This window comes from Sus scrofa, chromosome 13 (assembly GCF_054392235.1).
Source record: "Sus scrofa isolate SSC_HxYL_T2T_F1_AM1 chromosome 13, Sscrofa_HxYL_maternal_Yorkshire_Landrace_v2.0, whole genome shotgun sequence".
NCBI classification, from domain to species: Eukaryota; Metazoa; Chordata; class Mammalia; order Artiodactyla; family Suidae; genus Sus; species Sus scrofa.
In genome coordinates, this window is record NC_139395.1 from 223,851,780 (window position 1) to 223,872,787 (window position 21,008).

Here is a 21,008-nt window from a genome sequence, read left to right on the forward strand (position 1 = left end):
GCGGGTGGGGCACGAGCACGCCTGTGCCCTGTGCAGATGGAGGCTATGTGGCCCTCACGTACCTGGGGCCAGTCGCCATTGGGCAGCTGTTTTCCAAGCAGGAAGCTGACTGCCCTCTCCAGGGCGGCCACGTCAGGGTGCCTGCGGGGAGAGGGGCCCTCAGCACCCTCACCACCTCTCCGGACGAGGCCATCCGGCTGAGGACAAACCTGCGTCCTCACCCTCACCAGGCACGAGGACAGAAGGGACAGACCCAAGCCGCCACCCCCACAGGGAACAGCTGGCCCGGCAGACTCCCAAGGGCGGGGGTGAGCAGGTGGGAGGCGACCGTGATGCGGCTAGGCGAGCAGTCCCTGCCACGAGGTGCAGCTCTCCTGTCCCCCAGGAGAGGAGGCCAGGCTCATGCCCACCGGCCTCTAGTCCTCGGGGCCTCTGAGGTCAGAGGCCATGTGTGCTAATCCTTAGCTGTCCTCGCCCAAGATACAGCAGGAGGCTTGATGGATGGTCAGGACCACTCACGGCCGTAGACGCTGCTGCTCCCGCTCAGCGCCCTGGCCTCATTTGAGGGGTCTAGGGAGCTTTCCCAGGGGCTCCAAACCCAACAGAGCAGCACAGCCTGGGACGGCGGGCACAGGCCTGCGTGGATCTGTGCCTTGGGGTGTTGCGCGGGCACCTGCCTGAGCGCGTGTGGCTGTGGACAGAGGTGCTGCCGCCCCGCTTCCCTTGCTGGCCCTGCTGGGTAGCCCTCTCCGTGGGACCTGCCACCTCGCCTTGGGATCCATCTGGATGGCCAGGCAGACTTGCCTCCTCCCACCCCGGCACCCTGAGCTTGGCCACCACACCCCCAGGCCACCAGGCTCCCCTCGCCGACCCCACCTGACGGCCAGCAGCCCCATCAGGGCCCAGCAGGTGTTGTGGATCTGGGAGCGGGCATTCTGCACGTAGCGCTGCTGCCTGCAGGACTCGAAGTCCTCCCCCCAGCCCCCGTCCTCCATCTGCCGGGACAGCAGGAAGTCGCAGGCCTGGGAGACCTCCGTACAGGCAGCCCTGCAGAGACCAGCGAGAGCCGAGACACCGTCAGGCTGGGCGGGTCCCGGGCGCCTGCTCCCCGCGCCAGGGCTCCTCAGGGCCACGGAGAGGGCGAGGGGTGGGGGGGCACCGGGCCAGCCCACCGAGGCGAGCAGGCGACAGACACCGGGAGGGGAGAGAAGGTGAGATGCTGGGCAGCTGCGGGCGGCCTCCAGACCCGAGCTGCCCGGACACCCGCCCCGCTGGCCCCGGGGCCCCCGTTCCCCTCAGCCCAGCCCTGCGGGCGGCCTGGCCCCGGCCACGGGAGCTGAGGGAGGGCAGGGGCCGGAGGCTGCCCCCCACGAGGCGGGACGCCCCGCAGAGCAGCGAGGCAGCTCCTCAGCCAAGCATCCCTCACAGACGGGAGCTGCCGGTTCCACCTGGGGACGCAGCCGCCCTCCGGGCTTCCGATTCTCTCACTGCTGAAAACGTGCAAAACCCCGTGGGCCACGTCCCCCAACCCTCACCCCTCCCCTGGGGCCAGGTGGCCAAGGCTGGCGCTCACCCGTCGCGGTAGGTGTGCCCCATGCAGGCGAAGGCCTCCAGCCCGAACCAGGTGCCGTAGGTGAAGCACACGCCCCAGGAGCTGCAGGATGACAGGCAGTTCTCGGTCCCCGCGAACAGAGGCCGCGGGAGGAGGGGGGTCCACTTTCAGGAGGAACATCCGACGGCCTTTGGCACCAGGACGGACCTGCCTCCGCGGAGGCTCCGCCAACAGGAGGGGAGCAGATCCAGGCCCAGCGGAAGCCGAGTGACCACGGGCCTCACAGCGCAGCCCTCAGGCCACCCGCTCTCAGCGGGCCGGGCGACGACCGCCCGCCCAGAACCCAGCCAGAGGCTCCCGCGGCGGCGGCAGCGCCCGGCCTGCACACAGGAAGCTCCCGGGCCCCCGTCTGCGCCGCGGGTGTCACTCACCCCTCCCAGGAGCCGTCGGCCCTCTGCTTCCGCCGACAGAAGTCCAGGCCCTGCTCAAGCGTCTCCCTGGAACACAGGACGAGGGCCCGTGAACGGCCCGGCGGGACGGCCACTCGCCCACCCATCCACCCGCCACGCTCGGTCCCCCTTAGAAACCCGCGGAAACAAACAGTTCGGAGGGTTGGTGGCAGCGATTACAGGCAGCAGGAGGGGAGCAGTGGCAGATAAAGGAGGAAATGCGAGAGCAGAGACAAACCTCGGGCACCAACCCGCGTCAGAAGCAGCTGCGACCGGGATCAGTGGCACTGACAAGGTCACAGAGAGGCTTGAGTGAATCACACAGACGGAAACGTTACATCAGAAACGAGAGAGAAAACGATCCCTTCAAAGAGGACGCGCCACAGGTCTGACTGGCGCTGCTGCGGAAGACGGCTCTGGAAGGGCCGGGCCGGGCTCTATGAAGGGCTGGAGGTGGGGGCAGGACCGCAGCCCCGAAGGGGCCTCACCACACGCCTCGCTCCCTCCCCGGGCAAGCGCCCCATGACCTGGCCGTCCAGCCGATCGCTGCGCAGCGGGCGGCGCCACTTCCAGCTCCTGCCCGGCTGGCAGACCCCTGCGGGCTCTCACAGAGCCGCCGCACAAGCCCACACGGCAAGACACCGCGGGTGGCTCCTGCCAGCGGGGAAACGGGGCCTGAGGCTGACAGGCCGCAAGGGTCGGAAACCCGCCAACAACCAAGGGGCTTTGGAGACCCTCAGTGGACGCCCAGATAAGGCCCCAGCCTGGCCGCATCCTGACTGCAGCCTGGAGACCCTGGACCCACAGTGGCTGCAGTGAAAACGTGTTGTCTTCAGCACCAAGTTTGTGGTGCTGCTGTCACTCAGCAACAGGTGACAAATACAAAGAATGAAGGTACAAATAAAAAGCATTTGCAATAAAAAGCTATGTGACGAGAGCTTTAGTGGAAATTTAAAAGTGAAGAGAAAATAAGAAAAATTCACTTAATACATTTGAGAACTTACACAAAATATACAAATGACTCAGAAAATTAACTTATCAAAATGGCCACAAGAATAAAGAGCCTGAATAGTTCAATAACTACGAAAGAATTGAGCAAAATATGCACACTTTGCCCAGAAAAAGAACCCCAGCCATTTTATAAATGAATTTTACTAACTAATCAAGAACAATCATTCTAATCCTACACAAACGCTTGTAGGAATATAAAGGGAAGAACCCTTCCCCTAGTTCTTTTGCGAACCCAGCATAAGCTTCTCAACAAATCAGAAAAGAGAGATACAGTAAAGTAAGCGTTTCAGGCTATTCATTAATGGACACAGATGCAAAACTCTAAATATTGGGAAACTGAATACAGCAGAGATACACCAAATTAGGTTTATCCAGAAACACAAAAGTGTTTGAACATTAGAAAAATCCACAATAACCACTGACGACAGGAGCAGATGGAGGAGATGCGTGTTTACGGCCCCTTCCGAGCGTCGTGTGCCAGTTTGCCCACCGCACACCGCGGGGTAGCTTGGCTGCCTACAAGTTTCAGAATTATGAATAGACCTGCAATAGGCAATTATCCCTGTGCAAGTATCTGTGGGGACAGGTTTTCAGCTTATTTGAATATATACCAGAGAGCACTGGCTGGCTCCCACGCTAGGAGTGTATTAGTTTTGTAAGACTGCCTTCCAAAGCGGCTGCAGCCCCGCAGTGAGCGAGGGCTCCTGCTGCTCCTTGTCCCCGCCAGCATTTGCTGACGTCCGAGATGTGGATTTTGGCCCTTCTCATGGGTCCACAGCCATAAAACGCTCCCAGATAAACTCAAACTTTCAAGATAATGAATGAATGTATTTAAGACCAGGCGCAGGGCCCCTGGTGCCTCCTTGTGGCTGCAGCGCCTGCCAGGCCAGAAGGACACCCGCAAAAACACAACTGGGTAGTTCTCCAGTGTTTCTGGAAATAAAGCAACACATCCCTAAATTACTCAGCGACCAGAGAACTCACCATAGAAACAGAGTTTTTAACTGAATGAGACAGATCAAAACTTACTTAGAAACTTAAGTACACATTTAAAAAGAAAGCCCGAGAATCATTTAAGTATCCATCCAAGAGAGCTTTCTCCTGTGTGGGGTTTACTGAAACGTCTTCCTTTTCAAATTGTGGTCACAGGCCATTGGTGAGGTGCGATTGAGGTTTATTTAAGTTGAAAATTTAAGTATCCTCTATATCTATGTAGATAAATGGAAGTATGCATCTTCGATTTCATCTGCAACGTACAGACTTACTAGAGATTCATTTACTATCGACGTATATAAACAATAGTTTCGTAAAGTACAAAATAGAATGCGTGCACGGCACATACTGAAAATAAGAAACGCGTGTCCATTTAGTAAACTTTTATTTCAGTGAGTTATGTGGTTTTATATGCGAAAGTACGGGCCATAACGTACCCTGCATTTCTTACTGAGGAAGGATCTGACGTTTGAAAGCCACCACTTAAACGACAGCAAACGGCAGCAAAAGGGCTGTGCGGCCAGCTGACAGACCAGGACAAGGCGATAAGGAACCGCTCTGATAGGCGCACGTGTGTGGCCCTGTCTTTTTGGACTTCAGCCAGGGAGCCGTCTCTTAACTCCGGGCCGGGCGGGAATGCTGGGCTGTCTCCCAGGCAGGCCTGGCTCTGCCGTCAGTTAAGAAGCTGTCCTCCCACCTCTCAAATACTTCCTCTGCCCACTCAGCCCCGAGCGACTCTCTCGGGCAGGGACGTACGGCCCCCCAAGCCCTGCCCAGGGTCCTTCCCAGTGCAGCAGAGCGCTGTCAGGATGAATCTGCAGACACCCGGGAACCTCGGAATGTCGTTTCCAAGAAGTACGGTTAATGCCACTGAATTATATGGAGGTTATATTCATTTAGTGCAGTACCTAGGCAACTTTGCTATCCTCTAAAAGTGAATCTGGAATTATTCTGTAACAACTGCCTGCATCTTTTCTTATCTAAATAAGATTTGTAAGTTTTTGAAATTGAGAAAATAACATTTGAACTAATAAAGTTAAAACAATCTGCATTAAAAAAAAAGAGAAGCTTTTAAAAAAATACAGACTGCTATAGACGTTCCCTTGCCAAAATTGATTTGTAAAAGAGCTAAAGTTTGTTTAGAAAGCTCCTGGAAATAATGACGGTGAAAGCAGATGACTGTACACAAAAGGTATATTTTCAGTAGAACCTTCTTTATGAGGCATAAAGATGCACCTTTTTTGAAGGAAAAAAAACTAATTTCATTCTAAAGTAAAAGGATTGCTCCAGTATCAGAAAGGGAAAAGACAGGACAAAACCTGAATGGAAATAAAAGTCGCAGGTTTATAGAAAAGGAATCTTGAGGAAGGAACTTTATATACAGTCAGGGTGACTAATACTGCAATGGAATTATGCAAGTTAAAAAAAAGAGAACTTCAGGAGTTCCCGTCATGGCTCGGCGGTGAACTAACCTGACTGGCATCCATGAGGACTCGGGTTCAGTCCCTGGCCTCGCTCAGTGGGTTAAGGATCTGGCGTTGCCATGAGCTGTGGTGTAGGTTGCAGACGCGGCTCGGATCCCGCGTTGCTGTGGCTCTGGCGTAGGCCGGCGGCTACAGCTCCAATTGCACCCCTAGCCTGGGAACCTCCATGTGCTGCAGGTGCGGCCCTAGAAAGACAAAAAAAAAAAAAGAACTTCAATAACAAAATTACACTAGTACCAACTTAAAATTTGTTTTTCTCTGTTGAACAGACAGTTTTCTTAGATTATTGACATGCTCTTAATAAGAAAGCACACAAAAAGAGTTTTCTCTATCTTTAATATAAATGCCTTGAAATCTAGGATTCTATGATTTATCAGGTCTTTCATCACTTAAGAAAACTGAGCCTTCCCTATTAAAAGAGGGAAGTTTTTTTTAAACTATGTAACTTTTCATATGTTAAATTTCATGGGAAGCACTGTCAAATAAGAAGTGATGCTAAACTTTTTTAAGAAAATATTTATGTGGAAATTGTTAATATAAATGCTTTAGAAATTATATGAAATTGCCCCAAAGCTGGTATGCCCTGATGTAATGTTATCAGTCACAATTCCAACTACTGTCGTTTACAAATAGTTATTATCTTACTCTGATACTTTTGCAAAAATGTTCCTGAAAATGTGCTTCACCTTAAAAGAGATGCACAGAAGAGAGCCTGACAATTACTCTAGAATGCAGGTTTCTGATCATTTTAGGATCATTAACACTGAACTGGGTAAGAATTTCTAAAACTTTGATAGCAAACTGGTGGATTAAAACTGCTGGAGTTCCCATCATGGCTCAGTGGTTCATGAACCAGACTAGTATCCATGAGGATGCGGGTTTGATCCCTGGCCCTGCTCAGCAGGTTAAGGATCTGGCGTTACCGTGAGCTGTGGTGTAGGTCGCAGACACGGCTCGGATCCCACGTTGCTGTGGCTGTGGTGCAGGCCGGCAGCTGTAGCTCCTATTGGACCCCTAGCCTGGGAACCTCCATATGCCATGGGTGCCGCCCTAAAAAGAAAGACAAACAAACAAACAAACAAACAAAAAACCTGCTAACAAAAGATGAAGATCAACGAGAATTAATTACAGGAGACTAAATGAAGTGATGAAATGATTATCATTTCATCACTTCATTTAAAACCCTGCTCATTCTTTAATGTTTTGTTTTCCAATTTTAAAGGCCCCTTTTCCTCCTCCTTTAAGCTATCTATAACTTACAGCAATTTGGTAAACATATATCTTTTTCTCCCTACCCAACTCCTCCAGAATTCTGAAACTCCTAATGTCTTAATTTTCATATTACATGCCTCTGTTTAAGTTTTTTTTTTTTTTTTTTTTTTTGTCTTTTTGCCATTTCTTGAGCCGCTCCCGCAGCATATGGAGGTTCCCAGGCTAGGGGTCGAATCGGAGCTGTAGCCGCCGGCCTACGCCAGAGCCACAGCAACACGGGATCCAAGCCATGTCTGCAACCCACACCACAGCTCAGGGCCACGCCGGATCCTTCACCCACTGAGCAAGGCCAAGGCATCAAACCCGCAACCTCATGCTTAAGTTCTTATGACAGGACAAGACTGGACAAGTCCTTGGCGTGGCTTCTTAGCCTAAAGAGATTTTAAAGGTCTAATCTAAGATTCCATATGACAAGTTCCAGCCAAGCAGGTTTTTGTAAGAGCCTGTACGAGCTGCTCTCAAGCCTTCCCAGCAACCGCATTCCATCTGTGAAAGGCCTTATCTTCCCGGCCGCTCTTGCCTTCAGCAAGGCCCACACTCTGTCTCTCTCTCTATAAATCTACGTCTTCCCTAAAAAATTTAAAACTTTAAAAAAATTAGAAGAGTTAGGAGTTCCCGTCGTGGCGCAGTGGTTAACGAATCCAACTAGGAACCATGAGGTTGCGGGTTCGATCCCTGTCCTTGCTCAGTGGGTTAACGATCCGGCGTTGCCGTGAGCTGTGGTGTAGGTTGCAGACGCGGCTCGGATCCCGCGTTGCTGTGGCTCTGGTGTAGGCTGGTGGCTACAGCTCCGACTCGACCCCTAGCCTGGGAACCTCCATATGCCGCGGGAACGGCCCAAGAAATAGCAACAACAACAACAAAAAAGACAAAAGACAAAAAAAAAAAAAAATTAGAAGAGTCAAAATGGTCAGTCACTATTCCTGCTGCACTTCTGTAAATAATTAGGCCAAGTGTGTTGAAAGTAGACTTGGTTATCTTTGGCAGAAATGGAGGTGATTGCACTGAGAAAATTATGTTTCAATAATATACCTTTATGTACATCAGATTCTAGTACCATTAATTGTCTTTGAAATTTGTTTTCTGAATGTAAGCTGGACTGAATTCTGAATTTTTCTAATTTCCTCCAATATGTGGCTAGAACGCTCCAAACTAACATTTCCAATTTTCTTCTATTCTTTCCACTTAGAATCGCTATGAAACTAAAACTGTCCTTTCCCCAAAGCCGTACAAGTGAAAGATGAGCAACTTGGCACAAACTTGTGAGATCACAACAGAGGGCAACCTTCATGCCTAAGGCTCCGGGGCCACTCCCAAAGCGCCAGAGACACGCACACGCACACCAGCAACATCTGACGGCCACACTCGCCCTCACTCAGCGTCCAGAGACCATCTCCCCTGGCTGCTCTCCGAACTCAGAAACTCAATTTCTAATTTATTTGAACAAGTACCCATTATTTTTCCTTTGTTTCCATAGAAATGTCTCTCATTGAATTACCTGATGGCTGACATCATAGAGAGTGGAAGCCCACCTGCCTCCTGAAGTAAAGCATCTTATGTGTATCCTGTCCCAAGGACTCCTGAGGACATGTTACTGCTGACACATCATGTATACCTACGTAAGTAACTCTTAGTTCATAGCAGCGCTATTCACGACGGCCAAGACATGGAAGCAACCCAGGTGTCCACTGACAGAAGAATGGATAAAGAAGATGTGGTACATATACACAACGGCAAACAGAGCCGTAACAAAAGCATGAAATGATGCCCTTTGCAGCAACATGGATGGACCTAGAGATTATCATACTAAGTGAAATAAATACAAATACATGCCATTATATGCGGAATCTAAAAAACGAGACAAATGAACTTATTTATAAAACTGAAATAGACTCACAGACATAGAGAACAAAATACACACACATACGCATATATACACATACACGTTATGTATAACAATCATTTGCTGTACACCTGAAACTAACACAACATTGTAAACCAATTTCAATAAAAAATCTCTAAGTAACTTTAAAGTTTTCATAGACTGACTCAGAAAGGTAATACCTAAATCTGATTATAACCAACTTGATTAATTAGTTGAGGAAATCGTGGCTCTGGAAAATTTTTCAGTCTGAATTTTTTTTCTCTTTATGGTCACCACATTAACCTCTTGACGGTGTTAAATGCTTATGGGCAGTCACTCACATGCCAAATGGATCAGACAACTAGATGAAATCCACAAAAACCACCCAAATGATGAAGATGGCGACTGCAGGGCCCTCCAACGTCACCTCAACTAATGAAAACAGCAAATATGTGATTCTTCAGCCTGACTACACCAGTGGTGGAGACATTGAAAAACGCTACACTGGGTGGTGATCCTCTCGGCCTGCTGAGATGATGACCAAAAGGGGGAACTGTTAAATACAGAGCCAGCCTCGAAAATTCCCTGAGCAGACAAAACCAGTTTGATCATACAAACATCTGGCTTATTTTGCAAGACTAACTTGACCTGCATCATTTTTATTTTATACCTCTGGAAATCATAAGGAAAATCTGAACGGCTTCCCACTGAAAATTCTGGTATTGTAACCAGCCACCGTGAAGAATAAACACTCACTGCTTTCTTACAATATAAGCTGGTTTATAACATATACCCAAGCCTCATTCCATGTTTTGGTTTGAGCCCTCTTGGTTTGCAAACTGTCTTTTTGGTGTGTGCATGATAAGTGTTTACTAATTACTATTTCAATGATTCATTGGTTTTGCTTAAGCTATTTATAAACCTTTGACAAAATCCTAAACAAAATATTTATCAAATTGAGTCTAACAACATATAACAAGGAAAGCACATCATGCATTACCAAGATCAGCTTACATATACCAAGTTTACCAAAACCCGTGAAACACAGGATAGAATCACATGAGGATGAAGGAAAATCTCTGAAAACTGCACAGAAGCCCCACAATACAGCCAGTCCACGTCTACATCCTGCAGAAATGGGAAAATCCTGTGCCCCCAAAGACCAGTCTGAGCGTGCTCACTAAGGGATGATTCACAATAACCCACAGAAAGACCTCCAAGGATCCATTACAACCACATGGATCAAAGTGTGGTGACTGAATTTGACAGACAGTGGAGAGATGCTGAACTGTAGCTTTGCTAGCTGCCCTGCTCAGCCTCACAAGCATGAGGCCGAGTAAAGGAAGCCAGACCCACAGGCTCCACCATCAGATTCCACGTTGGGATCGCAGTGGGCAGAGGAGAACCAAGAGGGGAGCTTCTGCTAACATGTTTGCCTGATGCAGTCACATGAGTGTGTCCATCTTATAATTCTTCAAGGGCTCTGTGTAGGATTTGTGTGCTTCTCTGAACATGTGACAGCCTTCAACAGGAAAGGATGCTTTCATTTGGGCACAGGTAAAGCTGGAGGTACAGGCAGACCTCATTTTATTGTGCTTTGCTTTATTGCACTTTGCAGATAGTTTGTTACAAACTGAAGGTTTGGGGCAACCTCCTATCGAGCAAATCTATTGGCACCATTTTTCTAACAGCATCTCCTCACTTTGTGTCTCTGTCACATTTTGGTACTGCTCACAGTATTTCAGACATTTTCATTATTATTATATCTGTTATGGTGATCTATAGTCAGTAATCTTTGATGTTACTGTTACAAAAAGAATCCAACTCACTGAAGGCTCAGACGATGGTTAATATTTTACAGCAATTAAGTATTTTTTAAAATTAAGATATGTACATTGTTGGTGGGTATTTTTTTTATTTTTTATTGTAGTTGATTTACAACGTTCTGTCAGTTTCTGCTGTACAATAAAGTGACCCAAGCATACATACATATGTATGTATATATACATATTATTTTTCTCACATTATCCTCCATTGTGTTCCATCACAAGTGGCTAGTTATAGTTCTCTGTGCTGTACAGCAGGATCTCATTGCTCATCCACTCCAAATGCAAGAGTTAGCATCTACTAACTCCAAACTCCTAATCCCTCCCACCCCCTCCCTCTCCCCCTTGGCAATTATAACCCTCTTCTCCATATCCGTGAGTTTCTTTCTTTTCTGTAGATAGGTTCATTTGTGCTGTATATTCGATTCCAGATATAAGTGATATCATATGGTATTTGTCTCTTTCTGACTTACTTCACTTAGTACAAGAGTCTCTAGTTCCATCCATGTTGCTGTGAATGGCATTATTTTGTTCTTTCTTATGGCTGCGTGGTATTCTACTGTGTACATGAACCACATCTTCTGAATCCATTCGTCTGTCAATGGACATTCAGGTTGTTTCCATGTCTTGGCTACTGTGAATAATGATGCTATGAACATAGGGGTACACGTATCTTTTTCTGCCTAGAGAAGCTCCTTTAGTATTTGTCGTAAAGCTGGTTTAGTGGTGCTGAATTCTCTTAGCTTTTGCTTATCTGCAAAGCTTTTGATTTCTCCTTCAAAGCTGAATGAGAGCCTCGCTGGGGAAAGCAATCTTGGTTGGAGGTTTTTTCCTTTCATCACGTTAAGGATATCATGTCCCTCCCTTCTGGCTTGCAGACTTTCTGCTGAAAAACCTGCTGATAACCTACTGGGTTCCCTTGTATGTTATTTGTTGCTTTTCCCTAGCTGCTTTCAGTATTTTCTCTGTCTTTAATTTTGGTCAGTTTGATTAACATGCGTCTCAGGGTGTTCCTCCTTGGGTGTATTTTATATGGCACTTGTTGCACTTCCTGGATTTGAGTGAGTGGTTCCTTCCCCATGTTGGGGAAGTTTTCACCTATTAGCTCTTCAGATACTTTTTCTGTCCCTTTCTCTCTCTCTCTCTTCTCCTTCTGGCACCACATAACGCGCATGTTGGTGTGTTTAACATTGTCCCGGAGTTCTCTAAGACTCTCTTCATTTCTTTTCAATCTTTCTTCTCTTTTCTCCTCCACATCCACGATTTTCACTAGTCTGTCCTCCACCTCACTTATTCGTTCTTCTGCCTCCTATTTTCTGCTGTTGGTTGCTTCCAGTGAATTTTTTATTTCAGTTATTGTATTTTGCATCTCTGCTTGCTGAAGTTTTAAATCTTGTATTTCTTTGCTCAGTGTTTGCTATAAGTTATCAATCTTTGCCTCCAGTTTATTTCCAATGTCTTGCATCATCTTCAGTATCATCAGTCTAAAGGCTTTTTCCTAGAGGCTCATAATCTCCTGATCACTTACCTGTTTTTTCTGGGGTTTTTTTTCTTTCTCCCTTAGCCAAGTCATAATTCTCTGTCTTTTCATTTTTATAGGTTTTTGGTGTGGTGACCTTTTGCAGGCAATAGAGTTGTAGCCTCCCTTACTTCTGGTGTCTGCCCCCCTTGTGGCTGAAGTTGGTACAGGGGCTTTCCATAGGCTTCCTGATGGGAGGGACAGGTGCCTGCCCACTGGCAGGCAGAGCTGATTGCTATCCCTCTGGTGGGTAGGACTTTGTCTCTGGGTAAGATTAGAAGCAACTATGTGCCTGGGGCAGGGGGTCTTTAGGTAGCCTCTTTACTGATGGGTGGGGCTGTGATCCCACCCGGATTGTTGTTTGGCCTGGGGCTTCTCAGCACTGACGGGTGGGGCCAGATTTTTCCAAAGTGGCCACCTCCAGAGGAACACATGCTGATGAATATTCCCTGCTGAATATTCCCAAGAGCTTTGTTTCCAATGTCCTTCCCCCACAATGAGCCACAGTCACTCCATTTTCCCAGGAAGTCCTCCAAGAATGGCAGTCAGGTCCAACCCAGATTCCTATGCAGCCTTTGCTTTGCCCTGGCACCCAGTGCACATGAAAGTCTGTGTGTGCCTTTCTAGAATGGGGTCTCCGTTTCCCCCAGTCCCGTGGAGCTCCTATGCACAAGCCCTACTGGCTTTCAATGCCAGAGACTCCAGGGGCTCTTTCTCCCAGTGCCAGATCCCCAGGCGTGGGGACCTGACGTGGGGCTCCGAACTCTCACTCCTGTAGGTTGAGTGTCTGCGATACAGTTACTTCCCAGTCTGTGGGCTTCCCAGCCGGCAGCTGTGGGGTTGTTTATATTGTGTAATTGCCCCTCCTACCTCTTGATGTGTCCTCCTCTTTGTCTTCTGGAGTAGGATATTTTTTGAAAGTTTCCAGTCCATTTGGTTGAAGGTTGTTCAGCGTTTGGTTGTAATTCTGTTGTTTTATGAGAAAAGATGAGCTGCAGACCCTCTATTCAGCCATCTTAATCCCCGAGTCCTTTCCCCACATTCTTGGGGTGCATGTATTTTTTTCAATCAAAGTTTTGTCTAGATATATGCCCAGGAGTGGGATTGCTGGGTCATATGGTAGTTCTGTTTAGTTTCCTGTGTTACCTCCATACTGTTCTCCACAGTGGTTGTACCAATTTACATTCCCACCGACAGTGTAGGAGGGCTCCCTTTTCTCCACACCCTCTTCACAATTTGTAACTTGTTCACTGGTTAATGATGGCCATTCTGACTGGCGTGAGGTGGTACCTCATTGTAGTTTTGATTTGCATTTGTCTAACAATGAGTGATGTTGAGCATTCAAATGTCTGCTTTGGAGAAATGTCTATTCAGGTCTTCCACCCATTCTTCAACTGGGTTGCTGGTTTTGTTGTTGTGTAAGTTGTTTCTGTAGTTTAGAGATTAAGCCCTTGTTGGCTGCATCATTTGAAACTATTTTCTCCCATTCCTTAGGTTGTCTTTTTTTTTTTTTTTTAAATAGTTTCCTTTGCTGTACAAAAGCTTGTCAGTTTGATTAAGTCCCATTGGTTTACTTTGGTTTTTCTTTCTGTTGCCTTGGGAGACTGACCTAAGAAAACCTTGTATGGTTGATGTCAGAGAATGTTTTGCCTCTGTTCTCTTCTAGGGTTTGATGGTGTCTTGTCTTATGTTTAAGTCTTTAAGCCATTTTGAGTTTATTGTTGTGCATGTTTTGTTTTGTTTTTTTTTTCTTGCTGCCTTTAGAAACCTCTAACTTTTGCCATTTTTATTATAATATGCCTTGGTGTGGGCCTGTTTGGGTTCAATTTATTTGGGGCCCTCTGTGCTTCCTGTATCGTCCTGTTTCCTTTAGATGTGGAAAGTTTTTGCCCATAATTTCTTCAAAAACTTTATATCCCCTTTCCTTTTTCTTCTCCTCCTGGAATCCCTGTTATGCGTACAATGGCCCACTTTGTATTACCCTATGGGTCTCTTCTATCGCCTTGATGTTTTTTTCACTTGGTTTTCTGTCTGCTGTCCTGACTGGGTGATTCCCATTATTCTCTCTTCCAAGTCACTAATTCATTCCTTTGCCTTATTCATTCTGCTCTTCAGTGCCTTTAATTCAGCTTGCGTCTCTGCAAATGAATTTCCTAATTTTTATTGGCTCCTCTTTACATTTTCTAATTCCTTTCTAAAGTAATCTGCATTGCTGTTTATATTTGCTTTTTATTTATTTATTTATTTGCCTTTTTGTCTTTTTAGGGCCGCATCCACGGCATATGGAGGTTCCCAGGCTAGGGGTCTAATTGGAGCTATAGCTGCCAGCCTACACCAGAGCCACAGCAATGCCAGATGTGAGCCGTGTCTGCGACCTACACCAAAGCTCATGGCAACGCCAGATCTTTAACCCACTGAGCAAGACCAGGGATTGAACCCACAACCTTATGGTTCCCAGTTGGATTCATTTCTGCTGTTTACATCTGTTCTTAACTCCTTCATATTCACCCTTAATTCCTTCAGTATTTCCACGGTCTCCTTACTTGGTGTCTGGTAGACTGCAAAAGTCCTTTTCATTGTTTGCTCCTTCAGGTAAATTCTGCTCTTTTAACTGGGTATGGTTCCCACGCTTCCTCATTTTGCTTGTATGTTTCTTATTCTGTTAGTTCAGGGAAATCAACTATTGCAGTCTTGGAGGGCTATTTATATGTGTGAGCACCCCTAGGTATTTTGGGAGGGCTGTTTATTTTTAGGGTGCTGTGTGTGCTTTTAGGGAGATGGAGGCAGTGGGCAGGGCTAGGAGCCAATGCCTGGTTGCTGGGCCCCTGACAGTGGCAAGGACCTGCAGGAAGATGGCATGGGCGCTCCTAGTTTCAGGGTCCTGGAAGTGACAGTCCTCTTCAGACAGGGGTAGGTGCACTTGGCAGTGGCAGCCATGGGGCACATGCATTCGCAGGGGAGTGACAGCAACGACGGGTTGTGCTCGGCTGCAGAGTCCTCCTCTTTGCAACCCGAGGTGACTGGGGCCGTGGGTGCACTGCTCCCTAGCTCCTCAGGCTGTCTCCACACAGCAAGATCCAGTCCTCTTCCAGGAGCTGACCTCCAGAGCCTGAGTCTCCTGACCAGCGTCTCAGGTTGTGGTGGTACAGACGGTCTGTGTGGCTCTCACTCTGCTTTGCCCTCCTCAGTCCAGCAGCTGCTCGTTTCTCCAAGACTGAGATGCCTCCGTCTCAGCTGACCTCCCCATCGGTTAGGTGTCTTCCCTGGCTGTGGGCTCCTTTCCTCTTTCACTGCTCCCTCTCGGGAGGGCCTTTTCTCTCTCTCTGTTTTCCTGTTGTTCTATCCAGTTATGTGGAGGGTTTCTTGCCCTTTTTGGAGGTTTAAGGTCTCTGCCAGTGCTCAGTAGACATTCTGTGCAGATCATTCCACATGTAGATGGGTTTTTTGGTGTGTTTGTGGAGGAAGGTGAGCGCCACGTCTTACTCCTCCATCATACTGATCGTTCCCCATTGTTGGGGTTTTTTGGCCACCCCCATGCCATACAGAAGTTCCTGGGGAGTTCCCGTCATGGCGCAGTGGTTAACAAATCCGACTGGGAACGATGAGGTTGCGGGTTAGGTGCCTGCGCTTGCTAAGTGGATTAACGATCCGGCGTTGCCGTGAGCTGTGGCGTAGGTTGCAGATGCGGCTCGGATCCTACGTTGCTGTGGCTGTGGTGTAGGCCGGAGGCTACAGCTCCGATCGGACCCCTAGCCTGGGAACCTCCATGTGCCGCAGGAGCGGCCCAAGAAATAGCAAAAAAAAAAAAAGAAGTTCCTGGGCCAGGGATCAAGCCACTGCAGTGACCACACCTGATCCTTAACCTGCTGCACCACGAGAGACTTCCTGTCCATTGTTTTTAGGACACAGTGCCATTGCACAGTTAACGGACCATGGAAGAGCGTAACTATAAATTTCACGTGCAATGGGAAGCCAGGGATCCATGACTCCCATCATCGTGCTCTTTGTTGCACCACAGTGGCCTGGAGTCGAAGCCACGGTATCTCCCGGGTACCACTTCGTGTGTCTTCTTTTAGCATTACTAAGTAGATGCAAGGCGAGCTTGTTCCTGTGTCATAACGGTGCCACTCTGACCCCCAGCACACACACTGGATGAACCGCAGGGCACAAAACTGGGCTCAGGAGTGTCTGAAACCCCTTCTGGTTTTACATGAGTTTTATTCCAGAGTCCCCTCCACTGATGGGGCAGCCACCCCTGAGTGAGAGAAGGGCTTGCTCTCAGTGACGCCAAGGCTGTCCAGACTCCTGACCCAGAGCTGACGGCGCCCGTCCTGCGTGACCGAGGGTTCCGGCACTGAGGCCGCCCTTACCTGATCTCCCCAGCCCTGTGGTCTGGGAACTGATGGTGGAACTCCTTCAGCGCCTGCATCACAGATGAGGTGCATTCCACATACGTGTAGTCAATCATTATGTCCCCTGCGAAGGGAAGGGAGGCAGTGGGCTTTACAACTCAGCCGCGCAAGTCAGCAGTTCAGGCCCAACCACGTGAGAGCACCGGGGCCTACGGAGCCTATGGAACACACCACGGAAATGTGGAAGCATCACCGGGGACCAGCCCAGTGACACAGCCACCTCCACAGTGGCCTGGAAGCCTGTGGGAGCATGAAAGAGAAGGGCACGCCGCAGAGCTGGACCCCACCCAGTTGAAGGAGACAGACGGAGACCAGGAAGGAGGGACCCAGGGATGCACGCAGGCCGCCGGAGCCATGATGCAGAGGGAGGACACAGGCAAGCGGGTCCCCACTGTCACCTCCCCGAGAGGAGCCCTCAGGAGTAGGCTGGCCACCACAGAACACAGGAGTTAGCTGAGGCTCGGGCCAGAGAGCCAGCCTGAATCCCACCAACCGACCCCAAGCAAACTGCGGCTCTTCTACTCACAACCACGGTCACCGGACCTCAGAAGTCGAGGAGCAGAGAACACCCTGGGATGTGCGGCTCCTTAGGGCATCTGCCAACAACTGCCAGCATGCTGGCACTGCCCTCCCCCCGCCCCCCCAGGAAAACAGCTCCAGGCTCTGGCAGGGAACCCACCTCGGGCATGCAGGGCCCCAGGTCTCTGGCCGTGTGACCGGCCAACCGCTCACCAAAGACCTCCGAGGGGTTCAGAAGCTCCAGAAGGTGTCCCCCACGCTTGGTCTCATAGGTGGCAAACCCTCCGTCGGCATTTCTCATGCTCAGCAGCTACAACCAGAGGGAGAAGGTGCTGAGAACTTGCCCATGCGCTGGGCAGGTGAAGGAGCCCACAGGCCTTGGCAGGGCTTTCCAGAAATACCAAGGACTAGGGACTGAGGAGCGGGGAGCCAGCTCTCAGGTTAAATCAAGACCCTCGGGGAGTTCCCCCTGCAGCGCAGCAGAAACGAATCTGACTATGATCCATGAGGATGAAGGTTTGATCTCCGGCCTCGCTCAGTAGGTTAAGGGTTCGGCGTTGCCATGAGCTGTGGTGTAGGCCACAGATGTGGCTCGGATCCCGCCTTGCTGTGGCTGTGGTGTAGGCTAGCAGCCTGGGAACCTCCATATGCCGCGGGTGCAGCCCTAAAAAAAACAAGCAAAAAAAAAAAAAAAAAACAGGACCCTCAGATGCCCAGAATGGTGGGCTGCAAACTTTATCAACCAGGTACTCGGCGACCCTGGATCATACCCAACGGGGCTCGCTCATCACTTTGAAATCCCAGGCGCGCCACCAAACCAGTGACCTCCCTGTAAAACCTGGACAAAACCTGGACTTGTTAAGAGGCTTTCACCCAAAAACATTCCGTTCTCAGGTGCCCAGTGGAGACCAGCAGCCGGTGGGAGCCTCTGAACAGACAGAAGCTCGGAGGCCGCAGCAGCCACCGAGTCAGGGCCCTCAGCCCGGCACCAGGCTGGCCCAGGACCACTTCGCACACCCGCAGGGGAAGCCCACAGCCTCCTTCCGCACAAGGTCTGTGCCCACACCCAGCCAGGACTCCCACTGGCCTCACGCAGGGTTCCCGGTTGGCCAAGAAGCTGCGTCTGAGGATGTGGCCTGTGGGCCCACAGGGTCTGCCCCGGGTGCTTGTGGGGACAACCGCGGTGGGGAGGGGAGCACAGCTCAGCTGCAGCACCAGTGGGACAGAGGGTCTGCGGGGGGCCAGACAGCAGCCCAGAGCCCCCGGCACCCTGCAACTGGAACCCCCCACCTGGCAGCCTCACCACAGCGACAGCGTCGAAGAGCCGCTCTTGTGGGATGTGCTGGGTGATGCAGGGACAGTTTTCCTGCAGGAGAAGGACGGACTTCAAGGCCTCAGCTGTGCAGTCGGCAACAATCCAGCCACAGTCCAGCGTGCTGAAGGGGAAGCCGCCCTGCAAGATGCGGGGCCAGGAGTGAGGGCAGAGGTCCCACCGCTGGGGCCAAGGCACCTGCCGTGCCTGCCCACCAGGGAGGTACAGCCACAGCTCCAAGCACCCACATGGACGGGGCTCCGACTGCCGACACAAGGACCGCAGCCCCCGGCCACGAGACTGCAGCAGCGGCAATGCCCACGCCCTCAGGTGCTGCAGGAGCTCCCCTTCTCCCCTTATGTAGTATCCACACATACTGGTATCTGAGTGTGTATGGGTGGGGGGCACAGCTTGGCTACTGCACCTGAGCACAAGCCCTCGGGCAGGAGTGCCTTGGGGGCATCAGTGGAAGCCCATGCTGAGCACCTGTACCAATAGGAAGCCCAGGAAGCCAAGGACAGAGCCCTCCCAGAAGGCGAGGCCGCTAAGCGGGCGCGCAGGGCAGGCTGCGGTACCTTGCTCATCTGGCGGTAGTACTTCTGGTGGTCGGGGTAGTTGTCTGGGACCTGGGTGGCATCCAGGGGGCACATGTAGAAAAAGCAGGGGGCACGTGTCACCCCCGTCCGCAGACACTGGGCATCAAGGGGCCAGCGCAGTGGGAGGAGCGGGGCCACTACCAGAGGGACCCTCCAGGTGGCACCCACGTGGCCCACACTGCCACCCACAATCAGGGCACACCCAGAGCTCGAGAGGGCAGAGGCAAGAAGAGGCACCCCCCTACCGTGGGCGATGAGGACGGGGGCGGCACCCCCGTGGGCGTCGAGGACGGGGCCGGCTCACCTGTGAGACTCGGAGATACTCGTGCGCCTTCTGCAGGCAGGTCAAAAACTCAGGCCTGTGTTGTGCACCCGCCTGGTGAAGAGAAGAGAGGCTGAGGCTGTTGGTGGCCCTTGCCTGCATGGGTGGCTGGGCCCTGGACGATCCTGGTGACACCTGGCCACCCCTGAAGCCAGGAACAACCCCCCACCCCCGGTTGTGGGGCACTCAGCTTCTGCCAAGTCAAAAAGCCGTGATGGAGCAATGAGGCAGGCGGGAGAGACGGTCCACATACCCCCGGCCCCTGCCCCGGCCACGGGGTCTCTGCCCCACATCAGGCAGGCCCCACGTGGCCCAGCCCCTTCCCCCAAATTCTGCCACCCCCCTTCCCGCCAGCCTAAAAACACGTTCCTGTTTCTCTCTACGATGTGCTCAAAAGTACCTGTTACCAGCAGTTTGAGCTCTGAGAGGAGCCTGGAACCCACTCCCCCTTTGAGAAGACCCCACCACCTTGTCTGCTCCCCAGAAACCTCCAAGCTGGCCTCCCGCCCAGAGAGCTGGGCAAAACCACTGCCTCAGAGCCCAGGTGGGCAGAGGGTCAGGGCCAGTGGGTGCCACGCTCGGCTGGGTGCAGGGGTGGTTGAGGCAGGAGAACGAGGCGCAGAGCCACGTACCTCCAGCAGAGCCTGGATGGCGAAGGCGGTGTCCCAGATCTGCGAGCCATTGGTGCCCTGCACAGAGGATGGCGTTACAGCAGCTGCACCGGTACCCTCCCACCACCCCACTTCCCGGACCTGATGGGCGCCTGGAGGGCCGAGCCAGGGCCTAGGGGCTTCCACCAGCTCCTGACCCCACGAGGGCCTGAGGGGCTGGTCCCGCAGGCAGATGTGGGCCAGGCACCCCCACCCGCCTTCGCCAGGCCACAGCCAGGACAGGCTCGCTCGGCAAAGCCAGGTGGGAGGACCACCGCCCATGGCCTCCACTGCTCACCCACCACCACGTGGGCAGCGGGGATGGACTGGTTACACAGAGCCCAGGCTGACTGCAGACACTGCAGCCTTGCAGGACAATGTGCAGCAAGAACGCGTGGGACCAAGAAGCCTGGTCAAGAACCCTAGCCTCAGGGCCTAACCTCCAGTCTGAAGAAAACAGGGATCAGCACAGGCAGGGCAGACACTCCAGGGACAAACTGCTAGGGAAAGACGGGCCCTCGGGAGACTGGAGGACAAAGGCGACTTCGAGGATCAGCCTCCGGATGGAATCCAGGGGCCAACGAACCCACAGCAGCCCTCATTGAGTGCCGTGAACTGTACAGGACAGCACGGCAGTTCTCTGAGAACCAGGAGTTCCCGTGTGGCTCAGCAGGCTAAGGACCCAGCATTGTCACTGCAGCGGCTCAGGTCGCTGCTGAGGTACAGGTTCGATCCCTGGCCTGGAACTCCTTCATGCCACAGACGCCCTCATAAGCTGCAGTGCTGGAGGTGCCAGAGGGCACAGGGGGCCAGCCAGGGCTCATCACCCTCCCCTACTTCGAGGGGTCAGGGAGCTGGACGTGGGGCTCCAGGCACGCCTGGCAAGGGCACCTGGGGAAGCTTTGCACTGGGCAGCGCTGGGCCCACCTGCCCATCCCAAACGACCCCAAGACAGCGCTGGAGGCGCCATGTTCCCACCCTGAGAGACTGCAGACAAAGGCCCATGGGGGCCCTGCGCCCGGGTTCCCTGCCTCAGGGCCCCTCCAGCCAGGCCAGAACCACGCACAGGAAAACAAGCTGCGGGGGGCGTATCTGCAAGGCCCGGATGCTAAGAACTGCCAACAGTACAAAACTGCCACACAGCGTGTCCGGGGAAGGGCCCAGGAGCGTGTCTCAGGCCCTTGAATGGGGGGGCGCTACAGGCGCCCAGCCTGGGCGGCAGTGAAG

General features: G+C 51.5%; 1 protein-coding gene across 9 annotated transcripts in view; it reads right to left on the bottom strand.

Moving 5' to 3' along the window:
* The window catches only part of LSS (lanosterol synthase), a 34,443-nt gene that overhangs the window by 2,455 nt on the left and 10,980 nt on the right, over positions 1-21,008 (bottom strand). For 6 of the 9 annotated variants that reach the window (XR_014825296.1, XM_084992445.1, XM_084992449.1 and 3 more), the window contains 10 exons: positions 19,764-19,820; positions 19,114-19,185; positions 18,789-18,839; positions 18,205-18,354; positions 17,115-17,211; positions 16,341-16,446; positions 1,984-2,049; positions 1,574-1,654; positions 877-1,047; positions 63-141 (listed from right to left, as the gene is read on the bottom strand). Coding sequence is in view for 6 of the 9 variants with exons in the window: in XM_084992445.1 (XP_084848571.1) it covers positions 63-141; positions 877-1,047; positions 1,574-1,654; positions 1,984-2,049; positions 16,341-16,446; positions 17,115-17,211; positions 18,205-18,354; positions 18,789-18,839; positions 19,114-19,185; positions 19,764-19,820 (930 nt within the window). In the remaining 3 variants the exon portion in view is untranslated. Of the gene's footprint in view, positions 1-62; positions 142-876; positions 1,048-1,573; positions 1,655-1,983; positions 2,050-11,693; positions 14,268-15,745; positions 16,447-17,114; positions 17,212-18,204; positions 18,355-18,788; positions 18,840-19,113; positions 19,186-19,763; positions 19,821-21,008 lie in introns of those variants that run through there. The other 3 variants (XM_084992446.1, XR_014825295.1, XR_014825297.1) reach the window with 3 other exon arrangements.